This window comes from Acinonyx jubatus, chromosome A3 (genome assembly GCF_027475565.1).
Source record: "Acinonyx jubatus isolate Ajub_Pintada_27869175 chromosome A3, VMU_Ajub_asm_v1.0, whole genome shotgun sequence".
Taxonomy (NCBI): domain Eukaryota; kingdom Metazoa; phylum Chordata; class Mammalia; order Carnivora; family Felidae; genus Acinonyx; species Acinonyx jubatus.
This window is the reverse complement of record NC_069388.1, coordinates 29869259-29883880: the sequence shown is the minus strand read 5'-3', so window position 1 is coordinate 29883880 and position 14622 is coordinate 29869259. Positions and strand designations below refer to the sequence as shown.

Here is a 14622-nt window from a genome sequence, read left to right as displayed (position 1 = left end):
GACAGCTCGGAGCCTGGAGCCTGCTTCAGATTCTATGTCTCCCTCTCTCTCTGACCCTCCCCCGTTCATGCTCTGTCTCTCTGTCTCAAAAATAAACATTTTTTTAAAAAAAAGAGTAAAATTCAAAAGAAAAGCTTCACGCTTAAAAATGCCTTACTGCAGAACGATCGCTGGCGAGCAACCCACACCCAGCTCTACGGGAGTGACTTATGACACAGAAACAAACCAAGAACACAGCTGTGTAATTTTAAATACTTGAGTAAAAAATGTCAATTGGCACGTACACCGACACCAACTAATATATCTTATAAAAGCACAGGAAAAGGAACAAGCGATAAAGAAAACAGTAACATATTCAAATGAAGAATGTTTTTAATTACTTGATGCTGATACAGTAGCTTTTTAATTAAAAACGAGACAATCCCCTTTTGTGCTTTTCGAAGTTTCTTTTTTAAGCCGCATGCCTACCCGATCCACTGAGCAGAGTAAATGTAAGCAAAACCGCGTGAGCAGGGACAAGTGGCGGAGCCGCAGCATCGGGACCCCAGGGAAGGCCGCTCTCGGTTCTTTCATAGCCCTGTACAATGCTGCTTGACCCGAATGCTACAAGGCAGCACTGTAAAGAAGCTGAAAGCACAAAGACAGCTCGCGGCGGCGCACGGGGCGGGCGCTCCTCGGCTGCCCGCTCTCTTCTCCCGGCCTCGGCGACTCCTCCGGATGCCTTCCCGGGGACTCCGGGCTCGATGGGGCTGCTGTCCACCCCACCTACAACCCCCCCGCCCCCCCCCACCCTCCCCCCGCTGCCCCCATCACCCGGACTTCTCACTGCCTTCCTACCTTCCTACTTTCCCCTGAAAAGACGTGATTTTACTTTTACATAGTGGCAATATTTATCTTCACTGAGGAAAAAACATCAGTTAAGAGCAGTCTACACTTGAAGAGCTTTAACATGGCCAATGAAACTCCACCCCATACAACTATACTCAGGTACTGTGCGGACAAGACAGACGTTGTACACAGGGCTGAGGCCCACTTAGTAAGTTCTGTATTCTCCTCAGAGCATCTAAAGAAATCCAGGTCCCCTTACTTCATTAAGGGCACACATTCTTGCTATGGAGCCAATGTTGTTGGTGATGGTGATCAATGTTGCTCTGGCGAGGTCCTCTTTACTGACAGCCTCTCGCTTCTCCTTGCTTATCATGTTTCCAAAGCTGTGAAGGAAGAAAAAAAACATGCGGCCACTGAACCAAAAGACAACACAGCCCAACGGAACTTGAATGTTACTCTACTAAGATAAATGTGACTTTTAGGGCAACACTGTTCAAATCTTCAAACCATTTATTACAAAATAACAGAGCATCTGTTCAAAGAGAAATGCAACTTGGAAGAAACCGCTCAAGCATTCTGAATAAGTAAATGCCTTTCCCCACAGCTCCCAGTGACATCTAGCACTGATAACAGATCTTTGTACGTCCAGTTAGGACCTCATCAGATCCACTCTAAGGCGCCACTGTGCCTTCCGCAGCCAGAGGACAGCTCCAGGGAGACACCTCTATTGGCGATTCAGTCCCAGCTGCGCAGCCATACCGATCAGCTGAATGGTCACGTTTGCAGCTCGGAAACTGCTTTATCAGAGTAAAGCAAAGTGGCGTCCCAGAGTCAACTACGGAAGAGTGTCAGATTTCCCTACAAGGCCAAGTACTTCAAAGTACTTGTAGAGCAGCACTGCTACATTAATAACCGATCAAAACACAAACCCAACAGAAAAGGAAGTGATTAACAGTGCACAAAAGCTGCAAACTCAAACATAAAACGTGCAGCATTTACAAAGTCCATGAAATTAGCACATAAGCACATATATATGTGGTCCTTTACTATCATTTTAAAAAATCACGTGTGGGCGCCTGAGTGACTCAGTCGGTTAAGTGCGGTTCGTGAGTTCAAGCCCCACGTTGGGCTCTATGCTGACAGCTCAGAGCCTGGAGCCTGCTTCGGATCCTGTGTCTCCTTCTCTCTCTGCCCCTCCCCCACTCACACTCTCACTCTCTCTCAAAATACAATAAACATTAAAAAAAAATTTTAATGTGTCCCAATACAAAAAAACAAGTGTTTCTAAACAGCTGAAAATAAAATTTTTACAGAATTCCATTTACCATGGCATCAAAGAGAATAAAATGCTTCGAAATGTATTTAACAAAAGAAGTGTAACAACCATACACTGAAAACTAGAAATATAACTTTGGCAAAAGAAAGCAAAACTCTAGGGGACGCCTGGGTGGCTCAGTCAGTTAGGCATCTAACTCTTGATTTCAGCTCAGGTCATGATCTCAGTTTGTGAGATCAAGCCTTGCATCTGGCTCTGCACTCACAGTGGGATTCTCTCTCCCCCTCTCTCTGCCCCTCCCCTCAAAATAAAATAAACATTAAAAAGAAAAAAAAAAGAAAGCAAAATTCTAAATAAATGGAAAGACATTTTATCTTGGATCAGAAGACTTGATAATGTTAAGATGGCAATACCCTCCAACATGACCTACAAATTCAACAGGATCCCTATCAAAATCCTAAATGCCTTTTTTGCAGCCACTGACAAGGTGATGATAAAATTCACATGGAGAGGCTCCTGGGTGGCTGAGTTGGTTGAGCATCCAACTTCAGCTCACATCATGATCTTGCAGTTCACCAGTTCAAACCCCACATCCGGCTCTGTGTTGACAACTCAGAGCCTAGAGCCTGCTTCGGATTCTGTGTCTCCCTCTCTCTCTCTCTGCCCCTCCCCTGCTCATGCTCTCTCTTTCTCTAAATAAAAACATTAAAATTTTTTTTAATTCACATGGAAATTCAAACTACTGATTCATGCTACCACATGGATGAACCCTGAAAACATGCTAAGTGAAAAGAAGCCAGTCACGAAAACCTCATAATAGGACACCATTTATATGAAGTGTCCAGAACAAGCAAACCTACAGACAGAAAATATATGAGTGTTTACCAAGGACTGAGGTAGAGGAAATGGGAAGTGACAGCTAATGGACAGAAGGTTTCTTTCTGGGATGATGAAAAGGTACTGAAATTAGACTATGGTGATGACTGCAAAATTCTGTAAATATACTTGAAACCACTAAAATTTCACACTTTAAACAGGTGATATTACAGTATGTAAATTATAGCTGGATAAAACCGTTTAAAAGGAAAAAGATACATCCAATATTTAGTATCTTATTCCTGTCTTTCTCAGAACACACACGCCCCCTTACCTGGATGCCACAGCCCAGCCCGGCAGTCCAAACCTCTCATAGTCCCCTCCATAAATGTCTCGAACTAGTTTATCCACTTTGGTGCTATCTCCACGAGATGCCATTTCCAGAGCCTCTTCAAAAGTGCTGCAGCCGGTGAGAAGACAGCAGAGACCAAAAAAAGTTCCTCCTCCAAGACTGATTAAAAACAAACAACACAGTATTAGAACATTTTAAAAATAAGAACGGGAAGGTAATTATTCATGAACTGGAAATTATATCCGTACATCAACCCACTCTTGCCCTAACCCAATCCTGCAGATGCCACTGGCAGATAAGACTGCAGAAAGATAAACTCAGGGCGCCTGATACATATCTTGAAGGTACATACTCACATGAGCCAAAAACAGTGAGGCAAAACACTGGGCCCACCTCCCTGCCTGCGCCCCCAGTGCAGTATGGGCATCTGCTGAGTGTCAGGAGCTTTGGGCGCAGATCTGCCCGCCACACACCCAGGCCACGCTAACACCTCCTCCCTTTGTCTCTCTAAGCCCCCTGTCATCCTGGCTCATCAGTCCCCCACCCCGCAAAGAACTTCTCCATTAATGGTTTTCTCCCCCCAAATTACTCCTCTCATTCTGTAATTCACACCTGTTAAAAAACCTTGTTTATCCCAAACCCCAGCTCCTTGTTTTGCATCTAACGATCTCTAATCCTTAAACCACAGCATATTCACTCTTGCCTGCCACTCACTTCTCCACCCCTTTCAGCTTACCCTCCTCCAATCATGTTTCTGTTGCTCAGTACCTCACCTTCTAGATCTCAGACCATCCCGTGGGTGTGTGAGTGTGAGTGTGTGCATGTTCACATGTACGTATAAAATCCAGGCCAGTTTCAAAGCTGGGATCTTGCCTTGTCTTCTCCTTATAGATGCTAACTAGTAGCTTTGGTAACTTTATGGTATATGCACATCATATACTATCTGAGGGCAGGGACTGTGGGCTTCAACGAATCTGCCAATGAAATATTTTACCGAACCATGATAATGAAATATTGAACAATACAGATTAAAGTCAAGAAATCAGAATTTTCAAAGAGAAACGATATTTGTTTGTATAATTCCAGAAAAAAAACACTTTTCACATAATTTTTTTTTTTTTTTTTTTTTTTTTTTTTTTTTTTTACTTTTCACATAATTTTAACACATTCTTAAAGGTGTACTTATATGCAATACCTGAAAACTCAGTTTTAGCTCATCACGATATCAAGAGCAATGACCTTTATATAAAAGACCTACCTGGTACCCGTGACCCGCTTGTAATTATCTTTGGAATATACTGCTAAAATGCTAACCCCAGAGCCAATGTTCACCAGAAGCAGAGGGTATGGATTTTTCAAATCAAATGGTAACTTCTGACATTTCTCAGCATCAGCAGGGTTTTCAAAGTAATAGCACTGTGACCGTCCATTGAATCCAACTGAGTCAATGTATAAAATTCCTTTTATTAAACAATCTAGTTCATCAAGTTTGCAAAGCTGAAGGTCACCTATCTGTAATGAAATAAAAATATATTCAGACTTTCTAACAAGCCAAAAATAACAACTCTGCTTAATAAGGCACCCCTCTACATTAAACAAACCATAGAAGTGCTCACAGATGTGTACTATTCGTACATATGATTTACAGAACAAAGCTGGAGACAAAAAACATAGGGACGATCTGATCAGACACACCCAAATACACTCCACCTACAAACCACTGCAGCAGCCAGAGAAATGTGCCCAAAACCCAATCAGAAAACAAGATGTCTACTCACAGGGACCATGAGTCAGGAGCACAGGTGAGATCACCGCCCTATTAAAAAGCCAACTCCAAGAAATTCAAGTGACTCAAACACCTGGTGACACATGGCAGGAGCCACAAGGATTCAGACATCTGCCCTCTGAACAACCATCTTCGAAGCTATAGAACAGTATCAAACTAGGCCTCACTTTGTTATTAATAAACAGACGTCAAAGGGCTGCAAAGTATATAATTAGAAGGTAATAAGGTTTTTCACTATCTAAAACCAATTACAGGGCACCTGGGTGGCTCAGTCGGACACGTGTCTGACTTCACCTCAGGTCATGATCTCAGTTCGTGAGTTCAAGCCCCTCATCAGGCTCTGGGCCGACAGCTGAGAGCCTGGAGCCTGCTTTGGATTCTCCCTCTCTCTGCCCCTCCCCACTCAAACTCTGTCTCTCTCTCAAAAATAAACTTGTTTTTAAAATTTTTAAATAAATAAAAAATAAACCAACTATAGTCCCTGGAGGATGAGAAGATTTTAGCAGTATCAAAATTTACAAGTGTTACCAATGTAATCCACTTAAATAACAGAACGATTATTATTCATGTTAGAAAGCAGTGTACAGGGGCGCCTGGGTGGCGCAGTCGGTTAAGCGTCCGACTTCAGCCAGGTCACGATCTCGCGGTCCGTGAGTTCGAGCCCCACATCAGGCTCTGGGCTGATGGCTCGGAGCCTGGAGCCTGTTTCCGATTCTGTGTCTCCCTCTCTCTCTGCCCCTCCCCCGTTCATGCTCTGTCTCTCTCTGTCCCAAAAATAAAAATAAAAAACGTTGAAAAAAAATTTTTTTTTAAAAAGAAAGCAATGTACAGGATCAATAAGAACAAAAAGGATCTTCAGTCATTAAGAACTGAGGTGGGAAGAACTCCAAGACATGCTGTCAGTCAAAAAAGCAAGTTGAGAAACACTTCATAATACGTGACCCTAACTAACGTGCCTATGTGTAAAGCCAAGTTTACATGCATCTGTGTGTGTCATACAGTCATGCAGAGAACACTAAAAAGATACATAAACTTCTAACAGTGCTGACTCTGGAGAGATGGCATAAAGAAACATCTCCACTTGGGGCACCTGCGTGGTTCAGTCAGTTAAGCATCTGACTTTCACTCAGGCCATGATCTCCAGGTTCATGAGTTCGAGCTCTGTGTCAGGCTCTGTGCTGACAGCTCAGAGCCTGGAGCCTGCTTCTGATTCTGTGTCTCCCTCTCTTTCTCTCTCAAAAATAAACATTAAAAAAAATTCCCCACTTTACTTGCTGAACTTCTAACCCACGTGAATGTTTACAAGCACTTACACTCCACATATGTGACGAAGGTAAAAACTGCCTCCTAACCCCCTTACAGCACCTACTTCTGTTTACAAGTGCGTGCAGCCCTGCAAGTCCTCCCCGTTTAAGTCAACTCTCATTTGATTACATTTCTACTCAATTTATTCTGATCCACAGCAAAGAGGGAAATTAACAGGTAACTTCATCTTAATCCTTAATCCCTAAGTAAGAATATTAAATTACTCCTCTGACCAAACCCAAGCCCTTGAAGTATTCATCACTGTCCCTATGGCACCTGCTCATGCCCTCTCTACTGAGATGAATTAAAAACCAACTTCCTGCATGTGAATCTGAATTTCCTCTTCTGTATCTCCTTTTCTGTATTTTCATTTCATCATTTTACACTGGTGGCCTAGTGGAGCCCAAACAGTTGGTCTCCTTTTTCTTTCTACAGTTTTTTTCCTTTTCCTTTCTAGAATTCCTGTCATCCTGAAGTGTCCTGCTAATTCCTAATGAATCCCAGCCCCTAAGTGATAGTTAGACGAATAAATGCATAGCTAATTTCACTAATGCAAGGTATTCATAACATAATGTGTTACACCAACAAGCAAACCCAGTATGTTAAGAAATTTGATTCACATTAAAAGTCAACGCACATTAAAAGTAGGGATGCCTAGGTGGCTCAGTCAGTTAAGCGTCCAACTCTTGATTTCAGCTCAGGTCATGATTTCAGTCATGAGATTGGTTGTGAGACAGAGGCCCATATGGGCTCCACACTGAGCGTGGAGCCTGCTTAAGATTCTCTCTCTCTGCCCCTCTCCCCGGCTTGCACTCTCTCTCTCTCTCAAATTTAAAAAAAAAAAAAAAAAAAGGCAACAAAATAAACTCAGTATTTTAAAAAAAATATTCCACTGTGGTTTATTAAATACTAGTTACTCTTAATGCACAAAGAGCATTTGATAGGCATTTCATTTTCCTATAATTTTCAAGGACAGCACTGGTGCATTCAAATGAGAAACCCGAAAGCCTAAGAACCGATTTCTAAGGTCTAAAATTCACTTTGCACCGTCCCCTTGAATTACCATACAATGCTGAACCTCTGGAAACAGCCTGAATGGTTTTCAAATATGTTCCAAAGGGCATCTATACAGGGTCCTGCAAAAGGTTTTCTCCTTTACCCATCAGTTATGATCCAGAGTCCATTATGAGGCTTCCACAAAGGAAGGGAACCGTCTCTACTCCAACTAAACTTCCTCTTTCCTCACTGCTGGAAGAGAAACCACTAAAAACCAACCACCAAAAGAAATTCAGGCAAAGAATATTAAAACTTGATAAAAATTCATGTCAATTCTATATTAGGATTATGGTCAGTAACAGGAGAAAGTCAGGAGAAAGAAGACAAAGAAAGAGGATGTCACAAACCACACAATGACACATGGAGAAAAAAAGAAAGGAAAAACAACAAAGGCAAAGGCAGAATCTCTAGAATAACATTCTCATTAGTGGCATTAAAAACACAATCACTGGGGATGCCTGGGTGGCTCAGTCAGTTAAGCGTCTGACTTCAGCTCAGGTCATGATGTCACAGTCCCTGAGTTCAAGCCCCTCATCAGGCTCTGTGCGGACAGCTCAGAACCTAAAGCCTGCTTTGGATTTTGTGTCTCCCTTTCTCTGCCCCTCCCCTGCTCACCCCTGTCTCTCTCTTTCTCTCTCTCAAAAAGTAAATAAACACACAATTTTTTTTTTTTTTTAAAACCATAGTCACTGAAGATATTTTCAATCTATTCTGACCCTGAAAGTCAGAGTTTTGGCCAATTCACTTGTCTACTCTCCCACCTACCCCACAACCACATCCACCCTCAATGGACCTAGCCTCAAGGCCTTGCACACAGTGTTACTGAATGAAAACAAAGTCAGGCACCCACTGGCACTCCCCCAGCATCCAGACATGATTCAGAGACACATATAACAAGAGTGCAGAACAGTACACATCAGAAGGCATTTGGGGAGAGAAGGCTCTGCTGTTAACCATTTCAGACTAGCCCTGAGACCAAGAGGCCACTGCTTTGGACCAGCGTTCCTTGTTTTTTTAAGAGTAACCTTGCCAGGAAACAATTGAGGGGGACAAGAGAAATTATGTGGTAGATGAAACTGGAAACGATTTTTTTTTTGAGAGAGAGAGAGAGAGAGAGAGAGAGAGAGGACACAAGTGAGTAAGGGGCAGAGAGAAAGAGAGAAACAGGGCTCACCCAAAGCAGGGCTCATGTTCACTCGATGCAGGGCACAAACTCCCAGAAGTAAGACTCGAGCTCACCCAATGTGGGACTTGAACTCATGAACCGTAAGATCATGACCTTAGCCCAAATCAGATGCTTAACGACTGAGTCACCCAGGTGCCCCTGGAAAAAATTTTATGACATGAAATGACATTTTTTTTTTAAATTTTTTTTTTTTAAAGGAGGCTCCATGCCCAATGTGGGGCTTGAACTCACGACCCTGAAATCAAGAGTCACATATTACACCAACTGAGCCAGCCAGGTGCCCCAAAATTATTTTTCCAATCTCATTGTTCAAGATTTTTAACATTTTTTATTTTAGAAAAAGAGAGTGTGAGTGACTGGGGGAAAAGGGCAGAAGGCAAGAGGGGGAGGGGGAGAGAGACAGAGAGAACGAGAATCCCAAACAGGCTCCACACTCAGCACGGAGCCTGACACAGGACTTGATCCCACGACGCTGGGATTGTGATCTGAGCCTAAATCAATGGTGAAAAGCTCAACCAACTGAGCCACTCAGGTGCCCCAAGATTTTTTTTAATAGTAATTTCTATACCCAACATGGGGCTCAAACTCATGACCCCAAGATCAAGAGTCACACACTCTTCCAAATGAGCCAGCCAGACGCCCCTCATAGTTTCAGACCTAATGACCTGTTCCTCGTAGGTAGTTCCTCAGACTGCTTATCACAGCTTTATTATAATCTCTAGATGGCAACTCCAGACTACAACTCAATTTACATCTCTCTAATCTTAATCGGGTGAAAACTCAAGTTCCATTAGAAATGGAAATGATTCCACCACTTGCTACTGGTATTATTTTTAATGATCAGATTACCATAAATTGTATGTAAGCTAAAAAAAATACATACTGTGAGAAAATCCTGCTCAAATTTGTACGCTCCACCTCCAGTGGCACAAAAGACAGTGTGAAGACTCGAGAAGTTTTTATCTCTGCCCATCTGAATAAAAGCAGGCATGTCATGAGTGGGAAAGCGTATAAAGTGCAGATTGCCCTTGCGTCCACACAGAGTCAGGTCCTTCAGCTCCAGGTGCACATCCCGAATACCTGTGGACCCATAAGCCACATTGGAGGTCAGGTACTTCCGAATGCTTTTAAGACTTTCCACCTCTTCTTCTTCTTCTTCAGCAGTGATGTCTTTGGGTTCAAAATAAACCAGCTTAACCAGGGTTCCACCAATATCCAAGCCAAACCATGGAAAAACTAAATGGGAAAGGAAAAAAAAAGTCAGAACTTTTTTTTTCTGAAAACTAAACACATACGTACTAGATTAGCAATTTATTCATACCCTGAGGTTTCCAAGGACTAGAGAAACAAAAAGGGCGTTGGGAAAAGAAACAGGATTCTGTCTGATCTGGAAAATATCTTTAAAAACAAAGTCACTGGCACAAAAACAGACACTCAGATCAGTGGAACAGAATAGAGAACCCAAAAATGGACCCACAAACGTATGGCCAACTAATCTCTGACAAAGCAGGAAAGAGTATCCAACGGAATAAAGACAGTCTCTTCAGCAAATACTGCTGGGAAAACTGGACAGCAACATGCAGAAAAATGAGCCTGGACCATTTTCTTACACCATACACAAAAATAAACTCAAAATGGATGAAAGACCTAAATGTAAGACAGGAAGCCATCAAAATCCTCGAGGAGAAAACAGGCAAAAATTTCTTTGACCTTGGCCACAGCAACTTTCTTACTCAACACGTCTCCGGAGGCAAGGGAAACAAAAGCAAAAATGCACTATTGGGACCTCATCAAAATAAAAAGCTGCACAATGGGCACCTGGGTGGCTCAGTCGGTTGAGCGTCCGACTTCGGCTCAGGTCATGATCTCATGGTCTGCGAGTTCGAGCCCCATGTCGGGCTCTGTGCTGACAGCTCAGAGCCTGGAGCCTGCTTCTGATTCTGTGTCTCCCTCTCTCTCTGCCCCTCCCCTGCTCATGCTCTCTCAAAATGCTCGAAAATAAAAATAAGCATTAAAAAAAAAAAATTTTTTTTTTTAAAAAGCTTCTACACAGGGAAGGAAACAATCAGCAAAACTAAAAGGCAACCAACAGAATGGGAGAAGATATTTGCAAACAACATATCAGATAAAGGGTTAATATCCAAAATCTATAAAGAACTTATCACACAAACTCAACACCCAAAAAACAAATAATCCAGTGAAGAAATGGGCAAAAGACATGAATAGACACTTCTCCAAAGAAGACATCCAGATGGCCAACCAACACATGAAAACATGCTCAACATCACTCAGCATCAGGGAAATAACAAATCAAAACCACAATGAGATACCACCTTACACCTGTCAGAATGGCTAACATTAACAACTCAGGCAACAACAGATGTTGGCGAGGATGCGGAGAAAGAGGACCTCTTTTGCACTGCTGGTGGGAATGCAAACTGGTGCAGCCACTCTGGAAAACAGTATGGAGGTTCCTCAAAAAATTAAAAATAGAACTACCCTATGACCCAGCAATTGCACTACTAGGCATTTATCCAAGGGATACAGGTGTGCTGTTTCAAAGGGGCACATGCACCCCCATGTTTTAGCAGCACTATCAACAATAGCCAAAGTATGGAAAGAGCCCAAATGTCCATCGATGGATGAATGCACATGTGTATACACACACACACACACACCACATCTTCTTTATCTTTTACGTATATAAATGTGTATATATATGTATATATATACATATCTTTATCTTTTATGTGTGGGTGTATATATATACACACATACACACATACACACACACACAATGGAGTATTACTCAGCAATCAAAAAGAATGAAATCCTGTCATTTGCAACTACGTGGATGGAACTAGAGGGTATTATGCTAAGTGAAATTAATCAGTCAGAGAAAGACAAGTATCATATGGCTTCACTCATACAAAGAATTTAAGATACAAAACTGATGAACATAAGGGAAGGGAAGCAAAAATAATATAAAAACAGGGAAGGGGACAAAACATTAAGAGACTCTTAAATATGGAGAACAGAGGGTTACTAAAGGGTATGGGGGGAGTGGGCAAAATGAGTAAGGGGCATTAAGGAATCTACTCCTGAAAACATTGTTGCACTGTATGCTAACTTGGATGTAAATTTTAAAAAATAAAAATAAAAAACATATTTTTAAAAATGTATTATTTCAAAAAAAGTCACAAAGATCAGGAAGAAAAACATCAAAATATTGAGTCAACCCAGCCCTCTTGCACAAATAAGCCCAAACTACACAATGAAATATTAAAAAACAACAAAATGACTACCCATGAATCTCAACTTTGAAAAAAAAAAAAAAAAAGATTGAGAATGAAAATCTACATCCTTCCTCTCGGCTCAAAGAAGAAATGTTGAAACTTTTCAGAGCTCTGGTTTAGTATGCAAACTAGAAATAGAGGAAATTCCCAACCTTATGTAACATGTAAGCTCCAGTGGTCAATTTCTCAAAACCTGATGTCCCCAAAATAAAAGGTTTCAAAGGACTTTATGGTAACATATTTTAGAGTTAATATCTGTTCCCAAAAAATCCTTCCCAAAAAATAGCTTCAGGAGATCAGATCAAAATGGACTGCACAGACTGCCTTGCCCTCCTAGCTTAGATCGCAGAAATGACTAAAGATACAGATTTATTGATGTATTATTTTCCAAAATAATTCCGGGAAACAAGAAACGATAGGATCAGCAAAACTAAGTTGATAAGGGCAGTAACTGTCCAGAACCCTAAAAAGAAGAATGCTATAAAAAAAAAAAAAAACAAAACTGGGAATCAATAAACAAACAGTGCCTTGGTGGCTTCGTTAGCTGGGCATCCAACTCATGATCCCAGGGATTAAGCCCCTCTTTGGGTCTGCACTGAGGAGGGAGCCTGCTTGAGATTCTCTCTCTCTTTCCCTCTGCCCCTCTCCCCCACTCAAGCTCTCAATTTCTCTCTAAAATAAATCAATAAATAAAATAAAAATTGGGAGCAGCTATGAAGGCTGGGAGAGTACACGGGTGCTCCATCAAGCTGTACATAGGAGTGGCTGCCATGGAGAAACAGGGACAGGCTCTGGTGGTCATGGGTGATCTGGTGGGGAATGCATCTGGTGCAAATGAACAGACCAACCACTTCCCTCTACTGAGAACCACTCCCCACACCTCCACCCCTCCAGAGGCAAAGTCTTCATTAAACACAAGCACTTCAGCCAAAGACTCAGAATGGCACCCACCCAAGTAGCTACTATCACCCCAGAAGAAATGAGGAGACACGTATCTGGACATATATCCCTACAATCCACCTTCAGAAACTGGTAAAGAGATACTGCATCCACTGACAGAAAAGCAATCCTCAAAATAGAGATGATCACTTCACAAATTAGAATCACCAAAAGGGATATCTACACCACAAAAACGAGAAACTAAACATCCTTAGAAAGAGTTTCAGAAACAAACAGGAGACTTAAAAAGAATCATAATTATTCTCAGGGGTAAAATGATAAGAAACTAAGAAATGATTGCCATCTGTGGTTGTAACTGCACGAATCCACACATGATAAAATTATATAGAACTAAATACGTATACACAAAAGAGTTTTTGTATAACTGGTTAGGTCTAAGTCAAGTCTGTGAACTGTATCAGTGTTAATTTCTTAGTTGGGGGTTGTGAAGCTTTGGAAACCAAAAAAAGAGGGAAGGGGACAAACTGACAGAGATCAGTCTCAAAAACAGGCTGAGTAAAAGAAGCCTCACACAAAGGCTACATGCTATATGATTCCACGCATATGAAACTCCAGGAAATGCAAAGCAATCATTTCTGCATTTGATAGGAAGTAGATTGTAGGCTGGGGGAGGAAGTGGAGGGAAGGACTATAGGAGCAGAATAAAACTTTCTGTATTAACCCAAAACTTTTTTTTAAATATAGATGTAATTTACTGTCAAGTTAGCTAGCTAACATACAGTGTATACAGTGTGTTCTTGGCTTCGGGAGTAGATTCCCATGATTTATCACTTACATACAACACCCAGTGCTCATACCAACAAGTGTCCTCCTCAATGCCCATCACCCATTTTCCCCACCCCCCAGCCTCCCCACACCTTTCCTGCCTCAGTTTGTTCTCTGTATTTAAAAGTCTCTTATGGTGGCGCAGTCGGTTAAGCGTCCGACTTCAGCCAGGTCACAATCTCGCAGTCCGTGAGTTTGAGCCCGGCGTCAGGCTCTGGGCTGATGGCTCGGAGCCTGGAGCCTGTTTCCGATTCTGTGTCTCCTTCTCTCTGTGCCCCTCCCCCGTTCATGCTCTGTCTCTCTCTGTCCCAAAAATAAATAAAAAACGTTGAAAAAAAAAAAATTTAAAAGTCTCTTATGGTTTGCCTCCCTCTGTTTGTAACTATTCATGTATTTTTTTCTTTCCCTTCCCCCATGGCCTTCTGTTAAGTTTCTGAACTTCCACAAATGAGTGAAAACATGATATCTGTCTTTCTCTGACTGACTTATTTCACTTAGCAAAATGTCCTCCAGTTCCATCCACATTGTTGCAAATGGCAAGGTTTCATTCCTTTTCACTGTGGAGTAGTATTCCATTGGGGGGGGGGGGCACATCTTCTTTATCCATTCATCAGTTGATAGACATTTGGTAGTAACCCAAATCTTGATTGTTGGAGGTGAAGGGAGAGCTCCATGGGTGTGTCTATATATCTGTCAAAATGCATGGAATTATACACTTTAAATAGATGCAGTTGCTTGTATGTAAACTGTTCCTCAATAAAGAGTTTTATAAAATAAGAAAAGGAAAAAATCTATTTCCAAAATAAAGCTCAAAAGATGTATTTAACAGCAAAATAGGCAAAGAAAAAAATGGAAAACAAAACTAAGAAATTCTCCCCAAATCCTCTCAGGTATGAAGGAAAAGTAGATATATATAGAAATACAGAACCGTAACTTCTGTGAGTCCCAGAAATTTCCTGGGGAAGGCAGAGGAGGAAAGACAAATCATCAGGTTCA

General features: G+C 41.7%; 1 protein-coding gene across 3 annotated transcripts in view; it reads right to left on the bottom strand.

The window, feature by feature from the left end:
- The window catches only part of PANK2 (pantothenate kinase 2), a 30964-nt gene that overhangs the window by 4815 nt on the left and 11527 nt on the right, over window positions 1–14622 (bottom strand). The window contains exons 2-5 of one of the 3 annotated variants that reach the window (XM_053200203.1): window positions 9489–9841; window positions 4531–4784; window positions 3255–3431; window positions 1088–1211 (exon numbers count right to left, since the gene is read on the bottom strand). In XM_053200203.1, coding sequence (XP_053056178.1) covers window positions 1088–1211; window positions 3255–3431; window positions 4531–4784; window positions 9489–9841 — 908 coding nt within the window. Of the gene's footprint in view, window positions 1–1087; window positions 1212–3254; window positions 3432–4530; window positions 4785–9488; window positions 9842–14622 lie in introns of those variants that run through there. The other 2 variants (XM_053200205.1, XM_053200204.1) reach the window with 2 other exon arrangements.